Source organism: Onychostoma macrolepis, chromosome 24 (genome assembly GCF_012432095.1).
Source record: "Onychostoma macrolepis isolate SWU-2019 chromosome 24, ASM1243209v1, whole genome shotgun sequence".
NCBI classification, from domain to species: Eukaryota; Metazoa; Chordata; class Actinopteri; order Cypriniformes; family Cyprinidae; genus Onychostoma; species Onychostoma macrolepis.
This window is the reverse complement of record NC_081178.1, coordinates 26,106,961-26,132,699: the sequence shown is the minus strand read 5'-3', so window position 1 is coordinate 26,132,699 and position 25,739 is coordinate 26,106,961. Positions and strand designations below refer to the sequence as shown.

Sequence of the window (25,739 nt, the reverse complement as noted above, 5' to 3'; positions counted from 1 at the left end):
CTTCAGAAGTAAAATTATTACAGAAGCCATTTAGTACGTCCTCATTAATGAGGTTAATGTTAAGTGTAAATTTAAATCACAGAGGATGAAAGTCTTTGGATGTCTACACTACTATTATTCCATTGTCCTCTCAAAATAAAACCCAACATCAGTTTTTTTTTATATATATATATATATATATATATATATATATATATATATATATATATATCTGTAACATAATTATTTAATTAATTAATTGTTCACCTCTTATTGGTCAAATGTCACTGTCAAGGTCCACCTCCTCCCGCCCACCGGCAAGTGCTTGATCGTAATTGGTGGAAAGCGGTGTCAATCACGGCCGTTGCCCTGGCAACTAAAGTCTGAGGAACAGCTTGGCTTTCCGTTGACTCGGTGTAGATGAAAGCAGACGAGTTGAGGAGAGCAACGGTCATTAACTTCAGCGTTTTTGCTCGCTTAGGAGGAGTTTTAATCGAAGATGAAAGTATTAACAGTTAATATTTTAGACACGTTTCCATGTTGTTAACATTAGGTGAAAATTCAGCGAGAGGAACTGTTTTATTAAGTGAGGTCGCGTGATAGTATTCGTTTCGCTGCATCAGGTCACCTGTTGGACTGGGCTTGCAGGTAAAAACGGTTGTCGGTACACAAATAAAACGAATTGACGTTCATAACAGCCGTTATGATTCCTGAATGTCCACGAACGACCGAGCCCAGAAGCCGAATTCGGTGTGAACCCGGTCAGAACCGCTCCGGTTTGCTGCGCGAGATCCGAACCGCCATCAGGAGCGAGCCGTTCACCGAGCACTATGACGTCATCCCCGGCAGAGAGCTGGGCAGGTAAGGCGCACCTTTCCCTGTCTGCGTCTGCGTCTGTGTCAGTTGTAGCACACGTTTTAAAACTTTTATTATTATTTTTTATCTGATGCATGCACTCTGAACCTCTTGTTTGGATTTAAAAGTACTAATTTTGAAGCCAGGCCACGAATGAATGCTCCGTAAATGTTTGGCATGCTACAGTAAATCCTACTTTTATTGTATTAAAGTCTGGATGCATTGAAAATGTTTACATTCAAGAGTCCCTGTGTCCCTGTTTTTATATGGATCTGCATATGGATATTGCATGCATTTATTGCTTGCTTTGCATACAGTTCAATATGTGTGTACAGTATTTAAAGTCATGCATCACACTATTTTGAGCATCTACACTGCTTCAAAGGGTGATTTGGCATTGCTTTGCCATGTAGATGGTTTTCAAATACTGATGTATTTTGTATTCCTTTTGAATACGAGTGTGTAAAAAATCATTGCATATGAAAACCCTTTACTTGCAATGCAAATTAAGTTGTTAATGAAAATAAATATATCAGCCTAATTTTCTGATGTCCATCTGTTCTACATGAACAGACTTTGCTTTTCCGCAAACCTGAGTGAATATTGCATGCATTTATTGCTTGCATTGCATACAGTCATGTATTTTAAGTGATGCATTACCGTTTTTAAGTATGATCTGGCATTGCTTTGTCTTTTAAATGGCTTTCAGATACATTGATCTGCACATTTAATGAAACACCCAATAAACTTTTGCATGTGGTGCATTATAGCTGGATCACATTATTGGAAAACGGAGCCGTTTGATGGCACACTGCGTTGATGCCAGGGATCAGTGGTTTTTAAATCAGTGAATAAGTCATGTATTGTTGGCAGGTGTTCCTTTGCCAAGTCGCTGTAAGACTTCAGCACTATGAAAACACTGCGCTTACTCTTGTTTGTACAGAGGAGGATTTGCAGTGCAAGCAAAAAGATTGGGGATGTGTAGTATTTTATGCCTATATGCAAAACTAGCAGAAAAGTCACTTTAATTTCTCCAAGAGATGGATGGGGACAATTAGCTTTTGCATGCTGGACAGAAGTTTGAACTCAAGTTGAACGCTTGTGAAATACAAGTTACAATAGAGAGTCCTATTTTAATTGTTTATCATGTGCTGTATTAGTCACAAGACAAACTCTCGGACATGTAATATCAGCAAGATTAATGGGCAGAGGTTTGAAAGTGCAACTGTCTGGATGTCTGCCACCACCGTTTAGGCCAAGCCATGTCATCTGAGTACAGTAAAACAAATGAAAAGACAAATCAGTGAGTAGTTCATGTCCAGCATGTTTTACCAGTCTCTCAACCCGCTTCTTAAAGGTGAACTTGAATGGTTGGACGTGATTGGCTGCTCCAGCTGGTTTTATTTTGACGGCTGTGTTTGTGGAGACGAGCCATTTTATTCTTCAGCGAGCGATTTCAGAGGCTGCCAACGGGTTATGATTCTGAGAATCACATTAGCCTAGATATTGGCATTTATAGTCTAGTTAGCCCAAATCTTACACGAGGACAGCTGCTTGTACCTGATTCCTTTTAAGAGTCTAGACTATAAGTATGTGAGTTGTGTTACAAGTTGCACTGAAGAAATGATCATTTAGACCCAAGCACTGCTGAAACTGGATGGATGATGCAAACATCAATTTGTTTTTGATGCAAAGCAAATATTTTAAGTAGCAGAGTGCTATGTTAAAAATATTGAACTTGTGAAAACTAAATGGATCAGGCATCATTCATAAAACGTGAGGAACCACGTAAAAGCAGAGACTCCTAATGATTATTAATGTTTTTGTGCTCATGCTTCATTATTTATAGGCTCATAATTTTGAGACGAATCAAATTTAAGGATGCCCAATATCTTGGTTGAGGTTTTGTGCCGATATTGGATATTTTATTGTGTAAATAAAACTTTACTCTAAAACTCTCTTTACATTTCCTTTGCCTTTTTCCATTCTGTACATTATAATGTTGTGAATTATAAATGCATCATGTAAATGCTTCTTTGAATTAGTCAGTATTTCGGTACTGTGCAGCATAAAAAGGAATGATTTGAAAATTATATGACTATATGAATGTTTGAAAATAATGACCAGGTGTGTGTATACGAATGGCTAAGAAAATCAGTCCTTGTTTATGCAAATTAATGTACATATACAATAATCTTAAATGTAAATGTATATTTTTTTAAAAATTATTATTATTTTATGCTTTATAATAGTCAGGTGTGGAGTAGGGATGGCTCGATACCATAATTTTGGCTTCGGGACCATACCAAAAATGTAATACCTCCGGTATCGATAATAAATTCGATACCATAGGTGACAAATAACCAACCTCAAAAGATTAAAATAATAATAACAATAAAAACAGATTCATATCTTTAATACCTTTGTATCAAACTGTAACAAAAAAACCAACCGGGAACATATAGGTTACATTTTGACTGAGTTTGAAGAAAAAAAGATAATACAACTGAAGTAACGCAATTAATTCATTTGTTTGATCCATCGTGTTGTTCTGTTGTCACATTTACCGGTTGCACAGCAATTTGGGAAGCACTGCCACCTACAGGTGTGCTTCACAACAGCAGCGTATGAAATACCAAATCGAGCAAAATTATGATATCGTACCGTTTGGAATATAATATACAGTGGTGTGAAAAAGTGTTGGCCCCCTTCCTGATTTTTATATTTTTTTGCATGTTTGTCACACTTTAATGTTTCAGATCAAACTAATTTAAATATTAATCAAAGATAACACAAGTAAACACAACATGCAGTTTTTAAATGAAGTTTTTTATTATGAAGGGAAAGCAAAATCCAAACCCACATGGCCCTGTGTGAAAAAGTGCTTGCCCCCTAAACCTAATAACTGGTTGTGCCACCGTTAGCAACAACAACTGCAATCAAGTGTTTGCAATAACTGGCAGTGAGTCTTTCACAGCGCTGTGGAGGAATTTTGTCCCACTCTTCTTTGCAGAATTGTTTTAATTCAGCCACATTGGAGGGTTTTCGAGCATGAATGGACTGTTTAAGGTCATGCCACAGCATTTCAATTGGATTTAAGTCCAGACTTTGATTTGGCCGCTCCAAAACCTTAATTTTGTTTTTCTTCAGCCATTCAGAGGTGGACTTGCTGCTGTGTTTGGAATCATTGTCCTGCTGCATAACCCAAGTGCACTTGAGCTTGAGGTCACAAACTGATGGCCGGACATTCTCCTTCAGGATTTTCTAATAGAGAGCAGAATTCATGGTTCCATCAATAATGGCAAGTCATCCAGGTTCTGAAGCAGCAAAGCAGCCGCAGACCATCACACTACCACCACCATGTTTGACTGTTGGTATGATGTTCTTTTTATGAAATGCTGTGTTGGTTTTACGCCAGATGTAACGGGACACACACCTTCCAAAAAGTTCAACTTTTGTCGCATCAGTCCACAGAATATTTGCCCAAAAGTCTTGGGGATAATCAAGATATTTTTTGGCAAATGTGAGACGAGCCTTTGTGTTCTTTTTGGTCAGCAATGACTTTTGCCTTGGAACTCTCCCATGGATGCTGTTTCTGCCCAGTCTCTTTCTTATTGTTGAATCATGAACACTGACCTTAATTGAGGCAAGTGAGGCCTGCAGTTCTTTAGATGTTGTTCTGGGTTCTCTTATGACCTCCTGGATGAGTCGTCTTTGTGCTCTTGGAGTAATTTTGGTAGGCTGGCCACCCCTGGGAAGCTTCACCACTGTTCCAAGTTTTCTCCATTTGTGGATAATGGCTCTGACCGTGGTTTGCTGGAGTCACAAAGCCTTAGAAATGTCTTTATAACCCTTTCCAGACTGATAGATGAGAAACAAAATAGTTTACATGTTTATGAATTTCTTAAGATCACGGAATGATGTGTTGCTCTTTAAACATGCTTCACTTTGTCAGACAGGTTCTATTTAAGTGATTTCTTGATTCAACAGGTCTGGCAGTAATCAGGCCTGGGTTTGGCTAGTGAAATTTAACTCGGCTTTCTAAAATAATGTGGTTAATCACAGTTCTTTCATGATTTAATAGGAGGGGGCAAGCACTTTTTCACACAGGCCATGTGGGTTTGGATTTTGTTTTTCCTTCATAATAAAAAACCTTCATTTAAAAACTGCATGTTGTTTATTTGTGTTATCCTTGATTAATATTTAAATTTGTCTGATGATCTGAAACATTAAAGTGTGACAAACATGCAAATAAATAAAAAAAATCAGGAAGGGGGGACCAACACTGCGCATCCCTAGTGTGGAGTTCTTGGGACTATTATTATACAAGACAATATTTTTTCAACGGAACCGATTTGGAGAATTGTCATTCCATCACTTGCTCACTTGCTTGAATGGGTGCCGCCAGAATGAGAGTCCAAACAGCTGATAAAAACATCACAATAATCCACAAGTAATCCACACCACCATCAATGAATGTCTTGAGAAGCCAAAAGAAACAAATCCATCTGCAGAGCATCCATTGCTGAGACACTGATGCAGAGACCCATTTCTCAGAATCTGATGAAGAAACCCATCTACATCTTGGATGAGGACGCTTTTAAGAATATTTTAATTTTTGGATAAACTATTGCTTTAAAGCTTCAGATGTGTATGAGGTGAAATCGGAGCAGTGCTGTGTGATACTCAGATGTGGATAATTGCAGGGCCGCCACACTGCATTCCTTTGCCACTCTGCTTTGGGAACACCCAGCCCTAACGGATCAGAACCAGCACTCTACCATTGTGTGTGGACGCCGGCCAAGCGCTTTAGATCAACAAATGTCTTCGCCTTGCCTGTATGGGAACACATTCTGCACGCTGCAGATTAGGCCTGAGATATTTGATGGGAAGAGTGCCATGTAAAATGAGAAGTGTAATTTTTCAAGCATTTGTGCGACATTTTATCTTCTTGCATGTACGTGCCAAGTTTCTTAATGCCATGTCACAGATCCAATAATGGCAGCGTGCCATTTACAGTTCTGCTAGTTTTAAAAAGAAAAGATGTAATTTAAAACCCTAAATTATATAAACTGCACAAAATGCATGTCGCTGTATTTTTCAATAATGATTTAAAAGAAAATTTCACCCAAAAATGAAAATTTGCTGAACATTTACTCCCCCTCAGGCCATCCCAGATGTAGAGCTACAGATGAGTTTTTCTTCATCAGATTTGGAAAAATGTATCATTCCATCACTTGCTCAACAATGGATCCTCTGCAGTGAATGGGTGCCGTCACCCAAATGAGAGTCCAAACAAAAGTGAAAAGCTGCATGTTTGTAAAAAAAAATAAAAATAATAGTCCATAATAACATTTTTCTCCTGTACATTCTCATATGTATTTTTGTCTTGATTCAGAAGGGACAACTTTTTCACAGGAGGAAATGTTTATACATTATCTGAAAGCTGAATAAATAATCTTTCCATTGATGTATGGTTTGTTAGGATCGGACAATATTTGGCTGAGATACAACTATTTGAAAATCTAGAATCTGAGGGTGCAAAAAAATCAAAATATTGAGAAAATCGCCTTTAAAGTTGTTCAAATGAAGTTCTTAGCAATGCATATTACTAATAAAACATTAAGTTTTGATATTTACGGTAGGAAACTTACAAAATATCTTCACGGAACATGATCTTTACTTAATATTCTAATGATTTTTGGCATAAAAGAAAAATCAATAATTTTGACCCATACAATGTATTTTTGGCTATTGCTACAGATATACCCCAGCGACTTAAGACTGGTTTTGTGCTCCAGGGTCACATTTGTGCCTGAAATGACACATACGTGTGAAATTATGTCAAAATGCATGTCTCTGCAAGTATCCTTGTAAACACAGTTGTGTATGGCTTAGGTGAAGGTAAACAATTGAGAAAGAAAATGGATGTGTAACAGTATATTGGTTCACAGCAGTTTAATGTTCCTCTTGCTTTCTGTGTCATGAATGTTAATCAAACAAAAGAAAAATCACTTTTGTAGTTTTATTAGATTTAATTTATACAGTGAAGACTATGCAGTGTTATTTTATATTTGATTATTCAATTTCTGTACCTGAATACTTGAAAAATATAAAGCACTGTTTATCTTTGTTCTATTATATTTGTCTATGCTTGTAATTTGTTCATTTTCTATGCTGATTTCTACTCGCCTACAAAATCACCCCAATTATTGATTCAAGTCATCTATTTATTTTTCTCATATAGCAATATATAGGCCTATCGCAGAAAAACAACATATCACAATGTGAGTTTTTTTTTTTTTTTTTTTCAATATCGTGCAGCCCTAACACAAAATTAAAATATTTTTATAGGTATAACTTGCTTAAATTGGACAGTGTGTGTGTAATCAAGCAAACATTCAGAGCAAAGTTCAGCTTCGGTACGGAGCTCTGTGAATCCTTGTTATTTTTTAATTAAGCTCATGCATTTGGGAGGGATGTGTTTGCAGTGTAAAAGCGGATGACACCACAGTCTCACTGTTGTCTTAAACAGCATGTCATCAGCTGAGAATTTCTCACCCTCCTTTCATAAATCTCTGGGTGAGTTCCGCTGCTTGATTGACGGATCTGTGCAGTGTGATTTATATATTTTTTCCCTTTGTATTTCCCTTCACGATTTTTTTTTTTTAAAGCCCGGTCTTTTCCGCTCTCTTTCCCAGAGAATCCCGGCTCTAACATCCGAGATACCATGACATCATTGTCGTGCCATTCAAGTCGTATGGGGCTAAAAGCCCGGTGGCAACATCTGCTGTGCACCATGGAAACAGAGCGGGGGGGTGATGGCGATGTCATGTGAAAGCCAAGTTTGTTATTGAAGCCCTTTTAGTGCTTGAGGCTACGTTTACACTAGTGCGTTTTCGTTTCAGAAATGCGTAACTTTTGCCTGTTGTTTATACTACTTCGGCGTTTTCTAACCTTAGAAAACAGAGACTTTCGAAAACACTGAAAGTAGTTTGAAAAGTTGACTTTTGAAAACGATGGCATGGCTGCCCACATTCGCTCTGCGTATCCTTGACGACCGTGTAAACAATAACATTATGCTCATTGCGAATGGTCATGTGACATGCGTTTTAGGTTGTGTAGTGTGGATGGAGATCGTTTCTGAAACGCAGTGAAAACGCCAGTGTAGACGAAGAGTTTTAATTTTAAAACGCCGTTTGATGATCTGGGCCAAGAGTGCCAGTGTAAATGTGTCTAAATATATCGATTTAACCAACCACTGCCACATCAAACTTTTTTTTTTTTTTTTTTTTGGAATAGAAAAAAACACTAAAGTAATATTATTACAATTTAAAATAATGGTTTTCTATTTTAATATACTTTAAAATATAATTTATTCCTGTAATAAAAATATTAATATTGTGAAATATTAATGCAATCTAAAATAATGTTTTTGGGGATTTTTACTGTTTTTTTAAAGAAGTCTCTTCTGCTCATCAAGGCTGCATTTATTTGATCAAAAATGCAGAAAAAGAAAACGGTAATATTGTGTTTTTTTTTTTTTTTGTGAATGTCATAATTGTTTTTTTTTTTTTGTGATCAAATTAATCTTTTACATTTTAAGTAGCACAACTGTTTCCAACATTGATAAATCAACATATTAGAATGATTTCTGAAGGATCATGTGGCACTGAAGACTGGAGTAAAATTCATAACATATTCACATAGAAAACAGCTATTCGAAATGGAATATTTAACAATATTGCTTTTTTTCTGTATTTTTGATCAAATAAATGCAGCCTTGATGAGCAGAAGAGAATTTTTTTCAAAAACAGTAAAAATTATACTTATCCCAAATGGCAGTTATATATATTAAATAAAAATTTCATTAAAAAAAAACAACAACAGCAACAAAAACTTTTTTCCATTAATTTTCCATATTTCCTTAACTACAGCCCAAACTGGGGTAACGGGGTTTGTTTGTCAAGACATGTCATTTAGGCATGGCAAGCAAACCAGATCCGTTTTCTGCATAATTGCCTCCGTTTAACAAAAGAGAGGTGCTGAAAGGACATAGTCAGACCTAAAAAAAAAAAAAACCTTTCAGATGAGGTAATGCTCTTTCCCTAGATATTTCTGCAGTATCGGTGTATCTGTGGAGCATGAGAACAGGAGCCCCTCGCTCCGCTCCGTGTCACATGTCAGAGTTCATTATTCCTTCATGTCACAGACACAGAACAAACAGGCCTCCGCTTGCAATCCAGCAGCCTTTTCACCCTTCTGTGAACGTGCGTGCGTGCGCTGATGGGACGTCTTAGTCGTATGTTGTTTTCATTCCCTGCCTTCAAGAGCTTTTGCTCCTGTCAGAGGCTAATTACCTGCGCTGTCTCTAGATGCCTGTTGCTGATTAATGCAGCGCAGAAAACCTGCACTTTCCCCCCCCGAGAAATTTTGAGCAAAAGCTGATGTTTAACTAAAGTGCACACTTGCTCACTTGGCAGAAAATAAAGTGCTGCTGGCCTCATGTAACACGTTCATTAAGATAAGTGTGGTGTGGCAGAAAGTACACAGGGGAAAAATTGTTTTTAGCTTTTTTCGCCGCTGCCTTTAATGACTAGAACATCAGTAAGGGAGCTGTGATACACAGCATAGTCCATCCCAAACTTACTTTGCTCTTTAAAACTGTCACTCATGATGAGAAGCAGCCTGCAGTGATGCTCCCACTGACAGTGAAAGACAAAGCGACCGGAAATCATTCATTTTCAATGAGAGTTGCCAGATTGAGGCAACATGAGTGACAGAAACCACTGGGGATGTGACACTGAGATCAAACTATGGAAATGCAGAGACTAGGGCTGAACAGTACTGGAAAAAAACTGACATTGCAATATTTTGTTTTTCTGCAATATTTATTGCAATTATGAAATCATCCAGGAATTTTGATCAGATAGCTTGAAAATATATTTGAAGTAAAATTAATAGTTCTAGAATGATTGGGTGATTTTTAGTGGGGAGTGAATGTGCATAGACAATTTAATTCCCCTTTTTACACTGGAGAGCGTGAACTTTTTTCTTTTAGGGTTGAAAATGTGGGTGTTCACATATAGGCTGTTCTTTTTAAGAACCAACTCAAATCTCTTTCAGTAACCATAAAGTTAACCAAATAAATAAATGCATATTAACCCCTTTCTATTTGAATTTATTCAGTATGAATACAAAATAATATAATGAACTGTGATTTTATTATTGCATAAAATAATAAACAAAATAAGAAATATATATATATATATATATATATATATAAAAAAAAATTGTATTATGAAGTGGAAAATTCAAGTAAAAATTAAATAAAAGTTGTCTTCTATAATTGTAGAATTTATTATAATGTTTGTGGCTTTCGTTTTGGCGGGAAATGTTACATGTTCATCATGATACTTTGTTTCAGCTGCATGCGTTTAACAGTGCTGCGCTTCACTCTGAATCATGCAGTGCATATATATATATATATATTTAAAAAAATTGTATCGCAATATTGATTTAATTTGAAATATTGTGCAGTGGATGGACTTGTAACTTGGTGAACCCCGGTTATTTTATTGTCGTCGTGGTTGTACATGAGAGGAAGTATTGTTGATTTACTTTCATTCTGAATCAGTGATGTCCTTCTAGCAGACAGAAGCTCAGAGACTCAAGAGGATTAACGTATTTACCTCAAATCACCCATGTTGTGCGCTTCCTCTGCAGATTAGACAAAATTTCCAAGTTCAAAGTCAAATTAACCTTGAATAGCTAGTTATTGATCCTAAGTCTTTGCAGCTAGCGTGTTCAGATATTGTTCAAATGAACTAAACCTTTTAATGCTGGATAGCCATGTAATGAGTACAGATGGTTTCTGGGTGTGTCTTTGTATCTTATGCCCTCTTAGGGTACGCTTACATGACACTGAATCCTTGACTAAATGACTTAAAGGTGCTTTATGTAGGATTTTGACTCTACTAAAGCATAAAAATACCATAATATGTTTGCAGATATATAAGAAACATGCTAAGTTAACATACTTGTTTATCTGAAAAACAATGCTACAGTCAGTTATTCTCCGGCCCGGAATGTCTGTGTTTGTTATGGTTTGTGAAACCCGCCCACTGCCAGTTTACCCAATTGTATTTCGGCACCGCGGGTTGCCAGTTGGCGGAAAACACAGCGTATTTAATTGTATTCATTGTCATGTGCGCTCGTTCCTGTTGATGTCGTTAATCTGGCAACCTGCGTGTGCGTCAAGTCTGAGGAGGAGGGGCCGGTGAAAAAAACCGTCTCCAATATTTTGAATTTGGACTGCAATACCTAGTTCAACCACTCGGAGTTAATCCTACAGACAGCACCTTTAAAACACTGTTTTATGCATGCCAGGCCAGTAGTTGGCGATGTCCAAAAAAAAAAAACACTACATGGACACATAATACACATGTGCATGATGTCACGAGTTTCACAGATTTGCATTTTTGTAGTTTACATGGAGACAATAACGATATTGCTTTCAAAAAAAACACTTTGCACTTTAAAACCTGTTTTCAAATGTTTGCATTGTCACGCCCCCAAAACATTGTTGTGATGTAAATAAATGGCTAAAATCAGTGTTGGGGAAAGTTACGTTTAAAAGTAAGTAATGCTTTACAATATTGTTACTCCCTAAAAAAAAAAAGTAACTAATTGTGTTGCTTAGTTACTTTTTATGGAAAGTAATGCGTCACGCTACTTTTGTGTTGCTTTTTCTCATCTAGCCTAGGCTTGCTTTGTTTGTTTTTAATATAAAAGTTATATTTTTGGCAAACGAAAAAGCCCTTTCACACCAAACGTGAAATTAATACGCCTCAGGCTGAAGGAAATGTTAATTCACGTCTGTACAGTAGAGGGCGCCGCTCAAACAAACCTTCTAAATTAAACCACCTTCTAAATTAAAAAGTAATTTATTTTACTAGTGACTAGAAAAAAGTAATCTACATAATGCGTTACCCCCAACACTGGCCAAAACGCACAAGTTTTTAGTTGAAAACAATGTGGTGTGTAAACTCCCTTATAACTAGTAAATGATGCATCGAAAGAAGACTTTAGGTTGGTGTTTGCTTTAAATGCATTGAGCTTCATGTATGTTTTGAATAAGAGAAAGAATAATGGCATCTTGTTGAATTGTTTCTCCATGTAGCTTGCTGTTTCTGGAGACCCGTCAAACCGCCATCCTTGTCATTTTTACACATCGTCCAACTGGACAATGGGTTTCCGTAAGATTTAATGACCTCCTTTGCTCAGGAGAAGACGCCGGAGCTGCCAATGTGATTTAAATGCTGCAAGGCTTCTAGACCACTGCAAGGTCTGTCGCTAAAATAACGCACGGCAAGCATACGACTGACTGAAGATCAAGTGCACTCAGAAATTGAATGCATATAATACAACAGCATCTTTTATAGTCTTTGACTTGAATGCTGTGTCTGGTTTCATTTAGATAAGCATAAATTAATTTAAAACCCACTTATTCTGACAAACGACAACCGATGTTCACAGTCCCACAAATTCTGAATAACTCGCCTGAAACAAAGCTGACCGTATAAACGGCGTGCTCAGACAGACCATCTGCTCTTGATACGGCCTCGTTTTCACATAAACCGTGACCCTGCCGTCAACCCTAGACCCGCACACATGAAAGCCATTGCACCGGGGTGTTGTCTGTGAGTCCAGAGACTCTGGAAATCTGCTGACATGGCTGCGGAGAGAGACTGCAGCTCGATTTTAAAGACACTGAAGTCACCGAATCCAAATCACAGTCTGTCCTTCCAGCAGGCCCTCGACTTGGGTTAACCACACCGCACTTTCTGCATTCCATACAATAATAGAAGTCATATTTGACAAAACATCTGCACCACATCATGCAGAGTGTGACCTGGAAATGGTTCGTTGGTCAAATTAAAGCGCTGATCGCATTATCAAGACCCATCAGCGATTAAACGCCAGTGTTGGGGGTAACGCATTACTAGTTACTTGAAAAAAGTAATCTGATTATGTAACTCGCATTACTAGTAAAGTAACGCATTACTTTTTAATTTACAAGAAAATATCTGAGTTACTTTTTCAAATGAGTAACGCCCTCTACTTTGTTTCTCATGTATTGACTGACAGCTCTGGTGTTGCCATGTTTAGAGAAATCAGGAGTAAGTGCAGAGCATTGTGTGTGAACATGATCTTACTGTAGTTCTAGACTAAATATGAACATTATTTACTCATCTCACCTGCACAAAAACAGGTTCAGTATTCCTCAGAATGAATAAAAACAGTATTCAGAATATGACGCAAACCTGCAATAAATGTTAAATACAAATATCCTATATGTACAGTATCTCACAAAAGTGAGTACACCCCTCACATTTCAGCATCAATTTTAGTATATCTTCTCAAGGGACAATACTCCACAAATGAAACTTGGATATATTTTAGAGTAGTCAATGTGCAGCTTGTATAGAAGTACAAATTTACTGTCCTCTAAATATAACTCCGCATATAGCCATTATTGTCCAAATAACTGGCAACAAAAATGAGTAAGTGACCCTAAGTGAACATGTCAAAACTGTGTCCAAAGTGTCAATATTTTGTAGGGGCACCATTGTTATCTAGCACTGCTTTAATCCTCCTGGGCATGGAATTCAGCTGCGCAGGTTGTTGCTGGGATCCTCTTCCACTCCTCCACAAAGACATCACAGAGCTGCTGGATGTTAGTTAGAGACATGGTGAATGCCCCACATGTGCTCCATAGAGTTCAGGTCTGGAGACATACTTGGCCGCTTCATCAGCAAGGCAGTTGTCATCTTGGCGGTGTGTTTGGGGTCGTTATCATGTTGGAAAGCTGCCGTTTGGCCCAGTTTCTGAAGGGAGGGCATCAGAATGTCACAGTACATATTGGACTCCATGTTTCCCTCAATGAACCTCAGCTCTCCAGTACCAGCAGCACTCATGCAGCACCAGAACATGATGCTACCACCACCATGCTTGACTGTAGGCAAGACACAGTTTCCTTGGTGCACCTCACCAGGGCATCACCACACATGCTGGACACCATCTGAGCCAAACAAGTTTATCTTAGACTCATCAGACCACTGGACATGGTTCCAGTAATTCATGCTCTTGGACAGGTTGCCTTCAGCAAACTGTTTGCAGGCTCTTTTGTGAGCCAGCTTCAGAAATGGCTTCCTTCTGGGACGACGGCCATGCAAACTCACTTGTTGCAGTGTGTGGCGTATGGTCTGAGCACTGACAAGCTGACCTTCCGCTTCTGCAACCTCTAAAGCAATGCATGCGTCTGTTTTTTGAAGCCAGCTTCTGCACCTGAAGCACAGCACGAGGATCTAACATCTTTGATCGACCCTTGCGAGGCCTGTTCCGAGTGGAACCCGTCTTGGAAAACCTCTGTATGACGCTGGCCACTGTACTGTAACTCAGTTCCAGGGTGTTACTGAACTTCTTATAGCCTCGGCCATCTTTGTGGAGAGCAACAATTCTGATTTTCAAATCCTCAGAGAGTTCTTTGTCATGAGGTGCATGTTGAACATCCAGTGGTCAGTATGAGAGAATTGTACTCAAAGCACCAGATTTTAACTGCTCTAATACAAGATGCACAAATTTGCACAGTCCTGTCAAGCAGAAAAAACATGAACATGATGAATAGGACATGTGGCTTTGCATGGTTAAACGGTGTATAGCTCTTATCAGTTAGGGTGTACTCACTTTTGTTGCCAGATTTTTTGACAATAATGGCTGTATGTTGAGTTATTTTCAGAGGACAGTAAATCTTTACTGCTATACAAGTTGCACATTGACTACTCTAAAATATATCCAAGTTTCATTTCTATAGTATTGTCCCTTGAGAAGATATACTAAAATGGTTGCCGAAATGTGAGGGGTGTACTCACTTTTGTGAGATACTGTATTTAGTCCCATTTTATTAACCAATATCTTTGCTGCTTGCCTTCAATGATCTAACTCAACCACACTAAGTGAAAATTTACTTAAGTTTTTTTTTTTATTGCTGCAAGTGATGAACTTTCTTTATTCTTCATGCAATCCAGAATGCTTGTGTGAATTTACATTTCCTTCAACCTGAGGGAATGAAAGCGCTTTTACATTTGCCAAAAAAATATTTTTTTTAATATAAAAAACAAACAAGGAACCCCAGCCCAGATGAGGAAATAGTAAAGCAAAAGTACTGTAGCGTAGGGTTTGCTCCGATCGATCGGCTGGAGATTGGTATCGGTCGATAATCACATTTTATGACTCGAACGGTACTCACTACACTTCGCTGATCTCACGAACCGATCGCAATTTGATGACGTCAACGTGTGAGGACGTACATGATGCGTGGGGACATAATGATTTGGCTTTCCATTTAAAAACTAGCGCAATAAGTTACTTTAAGGAGTACCGCAATATTGTAATGCATTGTTTTTAAAAGTAACTTTCCCCAACACTGGGAACGATGGACTCTCCGAAGCTGCTTTGGCTGCACGTCCGGACTCCTCTGGAGTGGCAGGTATTATGTGAGGAGATTAGAGCTTCTTTATCACATTCCCTCGTGGCATTCGTATCCCGAGAAGCAGGACCAGATTAACGCAAGACCGTGGAAATGAAGGTATGCCAAAGCCGCGCAGTCAAGGGCAGTGAAAGCCTATTAGTTTTTTCAAAGGAGCGGAAGGTGCTTTAGTGTTTCTGAATCGGTCTCAATCAGAGCGATTACGAGGCCGTTGGGATTTTATGAATGCTGGCTTCTGAGTCATGCAGCTCAATCACCAACAACCTCTTACTGTCACGTGTAGCTGCATGCTTTGTTCGAACATTTACACTACTCTAGCTGCAAGGTTGTATTTTTTGTTTTTTCATTGCTTGTCATCTACTCATTAGTTTTACCTAGAGATGCACAATACACCATAACAGCTGTTGGCTGATGTTGGATATTGTATGCCATAATCCAATTTGGTGATATATGAAAAGGATCATTGACGTAACACAGCCTATTCTGAGACAAATAAAACGCACAGAATTTAATTTATTTAAATGCAAAACTGAAAAACTGCAATTAGCGAGCGCGTATTGAACCGTGGATGTCGTATCTGTCTTTCTATGCTTGAGAAGGGGTTAAAATTTATTTTGAGAGAGGTATTTTCTAAATTTTTACCCAAAATAGGATGGATTTGCCATTATTGAGCACTATAAACACATGTAATGTGTGTTTCATTCATACTGGTAGCCCTCGTGCAGAAACGCATACTGTATGCACCGCAGAAGTAACACTTGATGACCTTCCAGGAAATCCCTAATATGGATAAAGACATCGCTATTGCTGTAACTGAATAAAAATATACAACGTTAAACCTTTTTAAATGATGAAATTTAAGGACAATAAACACTCTCCTGCAACATGGTTTATCTGTGTTCTTAATAATGATAATGATCAAGTATATTTGTAAGCCATTTCTAATCGATATAGCCTTTATTACAGTGTAGAATATATTTTCTGCCTCATTCTGTGATAAGAAGTCACATCAGATCACAAAAGGAAGTTATTTCAAACACTCGACTAATGTTGTGAAGTAAAAACAAGTTATATTGTTGCACATTATAGCCTAAGCGGGGAAGCTCCTCATCTCAGCACGTGAGCATCTGTCTGTCTGTCAATTTTTTTCTATTATTATTTTTTTATGAAGAAATTGGTACTTTTGTTTAGCAAGGATGCATTAAACTGATCAAAAGTGATAGTAAAGACACATAATGTTACAAAAGTTTTCTTCTTCAAATAAATGCTGTTCTTTTGAACTTTCTATTCATCTGTGAATCCTGAAAAATAAAATGTATCATGGTTTCCACAAAAATATTGTGCAGCACAACTGTTTTCAACATTGATAATAATCAGAAATGTTTGTTGAGCAGCAAATCAGCATATTAGAATGATTTCTGAAGATCACGTGACGCTGAAGACTGCAGTAATGATGCTGAAAATACAGCTGCACATCACAGAAATAAATTACAGTTTAACCGATATTCATGTAGAAAACAGTTATTTTAAATTGTAATAACATTTCACAATTTTGCTGTTTGTCCTGTTGTATTATTATTATTATTATTATTATTATTACTTATTTATTTTTATCAAATAATGCAGCCTTGGTGAGCAGAAGAGACTTTCAAAAATCTTAAGAATTTTTACGCTACTTTGTCATTTTTACAGCCTGAAACTTTTGGACGCCACTGACTCTTATGGACAGAAAACAGCTGAAATATTCTTCAAGTATCTACAACTATTCTTAGTTGAAATTCTATAGTTGATTCTGAATTGATCACTGATCCTTTTGCTGCACCTTGACGTGGACAAAAAGAGCATCTTGTAACATCTTGTCTTTTCCATGGGTCACGTGTTGGATGGGTTTGTTCGCATATCAAATGACCAAATGAAAATATTCTTGTCGTGAAGAAACCCATTACAGAGATGCTTAACTTTGCAGCCAGATTTTATTGGGCCAGCTCAGAACAAGGACATTTTTCTCCAACTTACCCATTAATCTCCACATTCTTTGAAGGAATGAGGAAGGCAGTCCCAGCTGTGTGTAGTAAATCTGAGCGGATCTGGACAGAATGGGGATGGAAATAAGGAAAACTTCCTTCTCTGAACCCGTGACTCACATGATCAGCCCAGCCATTATGGTTTACTTTACAGGTCTGGGTTTAGGGATGCAACCCAATTAAAACAGTCATTTTCTTCATCTGTCCATTGCATTAATCATTTGCTATGCTTCAGACTGAATGTGACGGCACGTTGCACAAGGAATGCAGAAAGCAGTTTTCTCTCCGTTTCCATATTTCTGCATGGGTTTGTGTGTTTCAACGGAGCACATATCTGTTAAAATGAGCAACACTTTAGCAGATCCACCTTGCTTTCACTTTGGTTTATGCTCGAGATGTTCTGCTGATCTTGCAGTACGTTGGAGGATGTGCTGGGATTGCACTTCACTCATTTTGTCTATGGGCCTGGCCTTGGCAAAGATCTTATAGTGTCAGCCTCCAGAGACGTTTGCACAGACATGTCTCATTAGGACGCACATCAGTCGTTCTGCTCTGAGAATGGAGCAGTGAATAACTCAGGACATCACGCTGGGATTCGGGATCCCCTCTCACAGGGATGTTTACTCAACTGTCCTCCACAGCTCAGCCGTCTCTTCCGCTAAATCTTCCCCTGTGATTCTCTTGGCGGCCGCTGTTTCTAAACGGAGCGCTGAGCCGTGTGTCCGCAGCGTTTCACATGCCCCGCGGCGCAGGCACGTTTGAGACTTCACCTGCTGCGTTTTAAATCACTCTTGAGTCTGTTTTAAGGATTTGTCTAGTCGCTCTTTAGTTAGCCACCAAGTCTTTTGTCAAAAATGACATTTCAGATTATATTAAATTAAGAATTAAAAATTTAGTTTGGAATTGCTTTATTACAGTTCAATTTAATTAAAATATTTACCTTATGTAAATATTTGTGACCCTGGGGCCGTATTACAGAAAATTTCTCATCTTAGGTCTTAACTTAAGATATTATATGTTAAATTAGAATTTTTCGCAAATTCGTATTACAGAAGCAAATCTTAACTTGATTTGGGATTCTTATCCTATCTTACAAAATAGTATCTTATCTCTAGTTAGGAAATCTTAAATGGCATAATCAAGCTCGACAATCCACTCTCGGGTCAGTTACCAAGCAACCGACACTGCTGATGAGGTAAACAAAATAATAGAAGCTACTTCACTGTGAAAATCACCTTTTGCAAAAAAAATGTAAGGCATTAGTCACTTTCACTACAAAAAATAATGCTCTGTGACACTTTTGTTGGTCTCTATAATGCTGGTTGCAGTTCCTGTGCTAACATGTTGTGCGGCAGTCTGTAATTACTTATAAGTGTTTTGTCATCAAAATATAACCAAGAGTCTTTCTACCATTACACATCTTCGTTCTTCATTTTCAACTATTAATAAATGTAATACCATTGTCGGACAGCACAGTTGTAAGCGTTTTTTCCATTGGTTTTCAAATAATTTTGAAGTTAGGACAGCTGTGGGGTTGTCCTAAAGTTAAGACAGTTTTTAGGGTTTTCTGTCAAGTTAGGAGGTTTCTGTAATACTCCTTTCCTATCTGTAGTTAAGATAGGATAACGCACTTAGGAAATGCTGTTCTGTAATAGCTTTTGTCCTAAATGTGGACCTAACTGAAATTACCATGGTTACCAAACAGATAAGATAAGATTTTAAAGTTAGGATCTTTCTGTAATACGCCCCCTGGAGCACAAAACCAGTCTTAAGTCGCTGGGGTATATTTGTAGCAATAGCCAAAAATACATTGTATGGGTCAAAATTAGCGATTTTTCTTTTATGCGAAAAATCATTAGGATATTAAGTAAAGATCATGTTCCATGAAGATATTTTGTACATTTCTTACTGTAAATGTATCTCAACTTAATTTTTGATTAGTAATATGCATTGATAAGAACTTAATTTGGACAAATTTAAAGGCAATTTTCTCAATATTTAGATTTGGATGGTTTGTCATGTGAGCTTCTGGCTGAACCAGTAACCTGGGTTTGAGAATGGGGTTATCTGTTTGTGCATTAATATAAAAGTCCTTCTGTGGCTGGTACAGAAATTATAGCCCTGCATGGGCCTCAAAATTAGGCCCTAGCCCGGCCCTGGCCCGACAGCTTATCAGAATTACCAGCCCGAGTCCGACCCTGTCTTTTTTCCCCCCTTCTTCTCCCAAAACAGCTTATACTACTGTTTCAGCTATTAAAATAGTTCAGTATTGTATGTAATGGCAAAGTGATTACATTTCGTTTTTTTATTAAGTTTAATTTAGAAAAACGTTTGGAGCATTTTTTTGGTTCGTTATAAGTTTTTGTTTTTTAAAGTAACGACCAAGCAGCCAGTGGCCTATGTTTGGTCAATTTAGCCTTCTCAAATCATCACGACTTGCCTAAAATAAAATTTATAGATATAAAACAGTTCAAGCATATAACAATGTTTAAACGTTAAACCTAGATAAATGTGCGCTGTTTCCAATAGTTTGTGCGGAGAAAGCGCGCTTTGCGGGAGGCGCCAGCACAATCACTTGCATTTTTTTTTTCAGTGGATAGGCTACGCCTTCATTTTTGTTCATAAAGGTAAGAGTAATAATACATCATTCGGAACTGTAAAGGGTCTAATTTTATTTGTGTGCACTCACAGTATCAACAAAAAACAAACAATGCGCTTTCTGCCGTCTCGGTCTTGAGCAGGAGCGCTTCACAAAAATGATCTGAAACTAAGCGAATACATGCCTCACAGACATGATAAATATATCTATAGAAAGCTTTAAATTACTACTTAACAAAATAAAACAAATCGAAAACAAAAACTCTTTCATTATAATCATAATCCGTAAAGATGCACTTCTCTCTAAAGGCGCGTCTAATGAGGAGATGGCGAGTCAGGATCGGCAACATCATCCTTGTGAAACGGACTCAGAAAACACTAGTTCATTAGTAAATAATTAAAATATCTCCTATTTCCCCCGGACACATTCATGGTTATTATGAACTATGGTAGTTCAGACTATCAGGCCCGGGCTGAAATGCAGGACTCTAACAGAAATGACACAGTTCATCCTAAATCTGTGCAGTGCATTTTCGAGAGAGATGTAAGCGAGGACGCTGTCTGTGTCGCACAAATCAGAATTGCCTGCGCTGTAGTGAATGAGTTCGCAGCTCAGCCGGACGGTGTCGTTTCAATGCACCGTTTTCTCAAGAATCCTCTCAGGCGAAGTGTGTCCTCGTCTGCCGGCGTGTATTTGAGTTTTTTTCTCCTCATGTGCCCTGCATATTCCAGTTCAGCACTAAAAGTGGGACACAGAGGGTCAGTTTCGGCTTCGGGATGATTTCATCCTGCAAATATGCCACCGGGACAAAAGCATGTTCAGCCGTGGTGATAACAAGTGTGCCATCTTTAGACACACAGCAGCCTTTCACGTCCCTCAAAGCCTCCAGCTCCGGCCTTTCTCTCAGTCCAATGGAAAGGGGCCCTGAACAGAGTTGTTTTGTGTGTTTGTGACCCGCACTCTTCAATGGGATGCGAGGAAACGTGAGCCCTGCTACTACAGTATATCTGAAGCAGATTGGTGAAGTAAAAGCACCTGTATGTTCCATTTTGTGATCAGTTTCTTGTCCTTAAATGTCACTGGTTAGTAGTTTTAAACGTAGAAGAGAGAAGTAGGTGGTTGTTGATCAAATTAAAACCATACTGTGAATTTGATTGTCCTAAGTTTGGCTCTGTGTAACTACCATGAATTTACGGCTGGGGGATGTGGCCAAAACTATAAATATTTATCACAATATTCATTTGGCATTGAATGGTTAAGGAAATGCTTTCCATTTGTTTGTTATACCTTGAGAATGAATGTAAATAACATGTTTGTTCAAAAAAAAAAGATCCCTAATTTAAGAGTCTATGAAATCAATTTTATTTTCCCCTAAATTCTGATAGCTTGATAGATTGATTGATTCTGGATTTAATGAGTTTGAAATTATTTCAAATTTAATACTAAAATAGGAAATTAATCATGCTTTTAAAATATAAATGAATTTACAACAAAACAGATTTTTTTGAAAATTGAATGTTGTGTCAAATAAGATGCATGTTGTATGATATTCATTATATTCTTTTTGTATAATAATAATAATAATAATGTAGTTATTAATGCAGAGACTCACAGAACGTGCAGATTGATTTCTGCTGTGTGATCAGCTTTGATAAATCCATATTGAGTGAAAATGTCCAGAGCTTATCATCATCCACATAATTTATTGCAATTGCGATATGAGGTTGATGTGAAATATTCTAACTGCTAACAAACACTCTTCCTCTGGTTTTCTCTCCCCGTCAGAGGTAAGTTTGCTGTGGTGAGGAAGTGTGTGGAGAAGAGCACAGGGAAAGCATACGCAGCGAAGTACATGAGGAAAAGGAGGAAGGGCCAGGACTGCAGAACGGAGATCATTCATGAGATCGGCGTGCTGGAGCTGGCAGCGGCCTGTCCACGAGTGGTCAATCTCCACCAGGTCTACGAGACGGCCAGCGAGATGGTGCTCGTTCTGGAATAGTGAGTAACTAATCGATATCGATTCTTAAATCTCAAGGTTGATCTTTTAATTCAGTGCTTATTTCAGAGTCCCTTTATTTCTATAGCTCTTTATATAATACAGATTGTGTCAATGGAGCTTCACAGGAAAATATCAGAATAATTTATGAAAACCCACCGTATGGAGACGGTTCAGATTCTTCTGTGAAGCAGCTCTGAAAGACAATAGAGTCATTATTCAGATCAATTCAGTTCAGCATTGGTTCTGGTCAGATAGGGCTGCATGATGAATCATATTTTAATCATGATCACGATTTTTGCTTCTCTTGATTTATTAAAGGAGACATATTATTCCCCTTTTACAATATGTAATAAGTCAGGTTTCCCCAGAATGTATCTGTGAAGTTTCAGCACAAAATACCCTACAGATGTTTCATTAAATCATTTTAATGCCTATTTTGAGTGGAAGCAGAAACTGGCTGTTTTCGTGCCTGTCTCTTTAAATGCAAATGAGCTGCTGCTCCCCGCCCCCTTTTCCAGAATAGGGCTGCGCCATTACAGCTCGTACCTGCTAGAAAACCTCTGTTTCGGTTCTGATTATCACGCAGAAATCGTGCGTTTTAAACCATATTAGTTTAAACTTCTGATATACGGTTGACTGAGCGCACACATCCGAAGCACACACAGAAAGCGGCTGTCACAGCATGCGAGTACTAACTAAACTAAGCTCTCATTCACACACAAGTTTACGTTAAAAGCACACGAGTTACAAAAACAGTTGGTTATGTCTGTGAAGGTAAACAGCTGGGAAAGAAATCACATTTATTTTAGATCTGTATGGCAGCAGTATAATATACAAGCAGCATTCATGATTTCAAGAGGTTCAATTCCCCAATTAGAACTTTTCTCTTAAATTATTTTTTACACCCAGTTGTTTACTTAATCTTCCCAACCTGGCAACCATAATAATTGACTTTGTTTTAAAAAATAATGTTGATTCTTAAATCCCAAGAATGATCTATGTTCTTTTCAGTTGATATGTGAATAAAATGTCACTAAATAATGCGAGTGTCTCGCATCAAATAATCATAATAAACTTAGTTTTTAAATTTAATTACCTGTCATTAACATTTAGTTTCAGTATCAATATATATTGTTGAATCTGTGCATTAGTGATTTTGCAGGCTTGTGAGTATAAACTTTGCCATGCATTACTCTGTAATCAATGGCAGGATCACGTCAGGCTGTTAAATATTGAGGTGAAATCCCATCCTATCCAATTAAGAAAGTACATTGAGACTGAGCTCAGACCGCAAACCCGAGGATCAGCGAAGGTAAATGAGCAGGACGCTGAAATAAGAGATGAACACGAGTACATGGAGGGAAAACAAGAGCGAGTGAAAACCAGAGCACTAATCCACCTATAAACCCCCCAAAGCGAAACTGAGCACGCCTCAGTAAGCACTCGCTATTCCAGCAACGTTCAGCATCCACACACACACACACACACACACACACACACAGAGAGTTATTGTGGTAATGCATGCATGTGCACTGGCATATTGGGTTTCCCTTGCAGCCAAATGCTGACATTGACATGGGCTACGGGACAAAGCATTTCCGGGCCCTTCTGCTGCTCATCATCTTTACTGTACAGCTGCTGTAGTCCTTCACCCACTTCATTGCACTCAATATTAGGGCTGTGCGGTATTTATTGTCTACGATAATATTCTAATTGTTGTTTTAGCAATGTGCGAGCTGACATTATCAGGTATGTCACATGCAAAAAAACTAACAAAAACACGTCTTTAAAATCCAAAGGCATTTACTGTGTGATGAAGCCTATTAGAATACAGATAGAATGCCTTTATAATTCAAGTTATGAAAACGAAAATATCGCTGTATGGGTTTTTGTTTCTTATTAGATATGATATAGTTAAGCAATATCACACAAGCAAGAGTGCTGTTTTCCTGAATATTAGCGCGAGTGTGATCTCAAATGTTATATTTAACAGTTAATATTTAGGGAGTTGCATATTAGACAGAATATTGCCAACAAAAAGAGATCCAAACAAAGCCGGAGAAAAAACATTTGTGCGTCTCAGAGAAACAGATGTTTCATTCCTAAATTAATCTGTTTCTGAATGAATCATTCGAGTCAATGATGAATCAGCCGTTTTGAATGAGCTGTTTGATGAATGATTCAATGAATCACTCCTTATTCTCCTCATTAAGGGACTTGCCACCACCCATTTATTTATCCATGATAGAATAAATGGAAGTTCAATTTTAATTGTTTAGGCTCTGTTGTTAATTTCCATAATTCTACAAAAAAAATATATTTTTTTTTTCCATAAGAAAAATTGGCATGTACCTGAAGTATTTTGAAATGAATCAATATTGAATCAAATTCAATCTAGAAATTGTAAATAATAGACCTGCCTGTAACAAACATTTACTTTGTCAATATTAATATATATTGCTAATGTTATATTAAATTATACAGCGCTTCAGCAACACTGTGCTGTTCCGTTCCTGAATGAATCGTTTGATGAATGATTCACTGCATCACTCAATAATCACTCATTTATGGACTTGCCATCACCTGTTGGCGGTTTTAGTGTCATATTTATTTATCCATGATGGGCCTAAACCAGTGGAGGTACAAGCACAAAAACAAAATATTGTTTAATTATTATCAAAAATTATTTTTTTTTTTTGTAAATATCACACAGCCCTACTCAATATCTGATGTGTGTGCTCCAATTCAGCCATTATTTTCATCACGTTGGTGGTCATATGAAGCAGATTTGATGTTCTAGAAAGGTCACACTGACAGTTTTTCATTTGGCATGAAGTAGGTCACACATTTCTGGCTTCCACTCAACCATATCCTCTCCCAGACAATGAGCGCAGATGGGATTCAACTTGGTCTCGTTGGACATTTTGTTTCGACCTGGAGTTTGATGGATTCATCGACTAATAAAATTTGGAGCAGATGATCTGCATTATTTCATTATGGCTCTGCGCTCGCATCTTTCATTTTATTTTTTTTGTCAAAGTGCATTGGATCCCTACAAGTATGTCAAAGCATTTGCACTTTTGCATTGGAATATAATGCAGATCCTCCAGCAGAAAGTGAGTGGACCGTGTTGGTTTGTCGCTGCACAGCTGCCTCTGTCCCGGTTGACCCGGTTCCCAGTGTCCGGCGTGAATGGACTGACCCTCGCGGCGGGGAAGAGGGGTCAACGCAGGAATTTTAATCTGCCCCTCCGAACACACAGAGCCCATAGACTCTTCCCAACCATGGAAACTGACGAGACGCCTCCGTTTACAAAGAAACGTGTTGAAGAAGAGCAGAAGAGAAGCCATGAAAGAACTGACTATGATGAGGAAGAGGTGATTATCTTGCAGCGTGCGTGACCGTATCGACGGGTTCGTTGGTCAACACCGATCCCATTTTCTCCCTGCAGGCCGATCTATATCAGTCGGCTGGGTTTGGACGAGCAGCGAGGTCACTCTCGTTTCCTCTCACCCACCAGCGATGGCATGTGCTCAGCTGGACTGAGTTCAGATCGCTCATCATCTGCCCACACGGCCGTCCTTCACCAGCAGCTGTCTCCCAGCATGCAAGCCAGAGCCTGAATGAAAGAATAATAGGGGAATTTCCAGAACGCATTGTTAAAAATCAAGTGGAGTTTTCTGCCACTTCAGCCAACATTGTTCAGAATTTATTGCATGCATAATAACTATG

General features: G+C 38.1%; 1 protein-coding gene across 1 annotated transcript in view; it reads left to right on the top strand.

The window, feature by feature from the left end:
• The first annotated feature begins 363 nt into the window (after positions 1 to 363).
• Positions 364 to 25,739, top strand: part of stk17a (serine/threonine kinase 17a) — a 40,719-nt gene continuing 15,343 nt past the window's right edge. The window contains exons 1-2 of the mRNA XM_058765682.1: positions 364 to 840; positions 21,794 to 22,006. Coding sequence (XP_058621665.1) covers positions 683 to 840; positions 21,794 to 22,006 — 371 coding nt within the window. The 5' untranslated portion in view covers positions 364 to 682. The remainder of the gene's footprint in view (positions 841 to 21,793; positions 22,007 to 25,739) is intronic.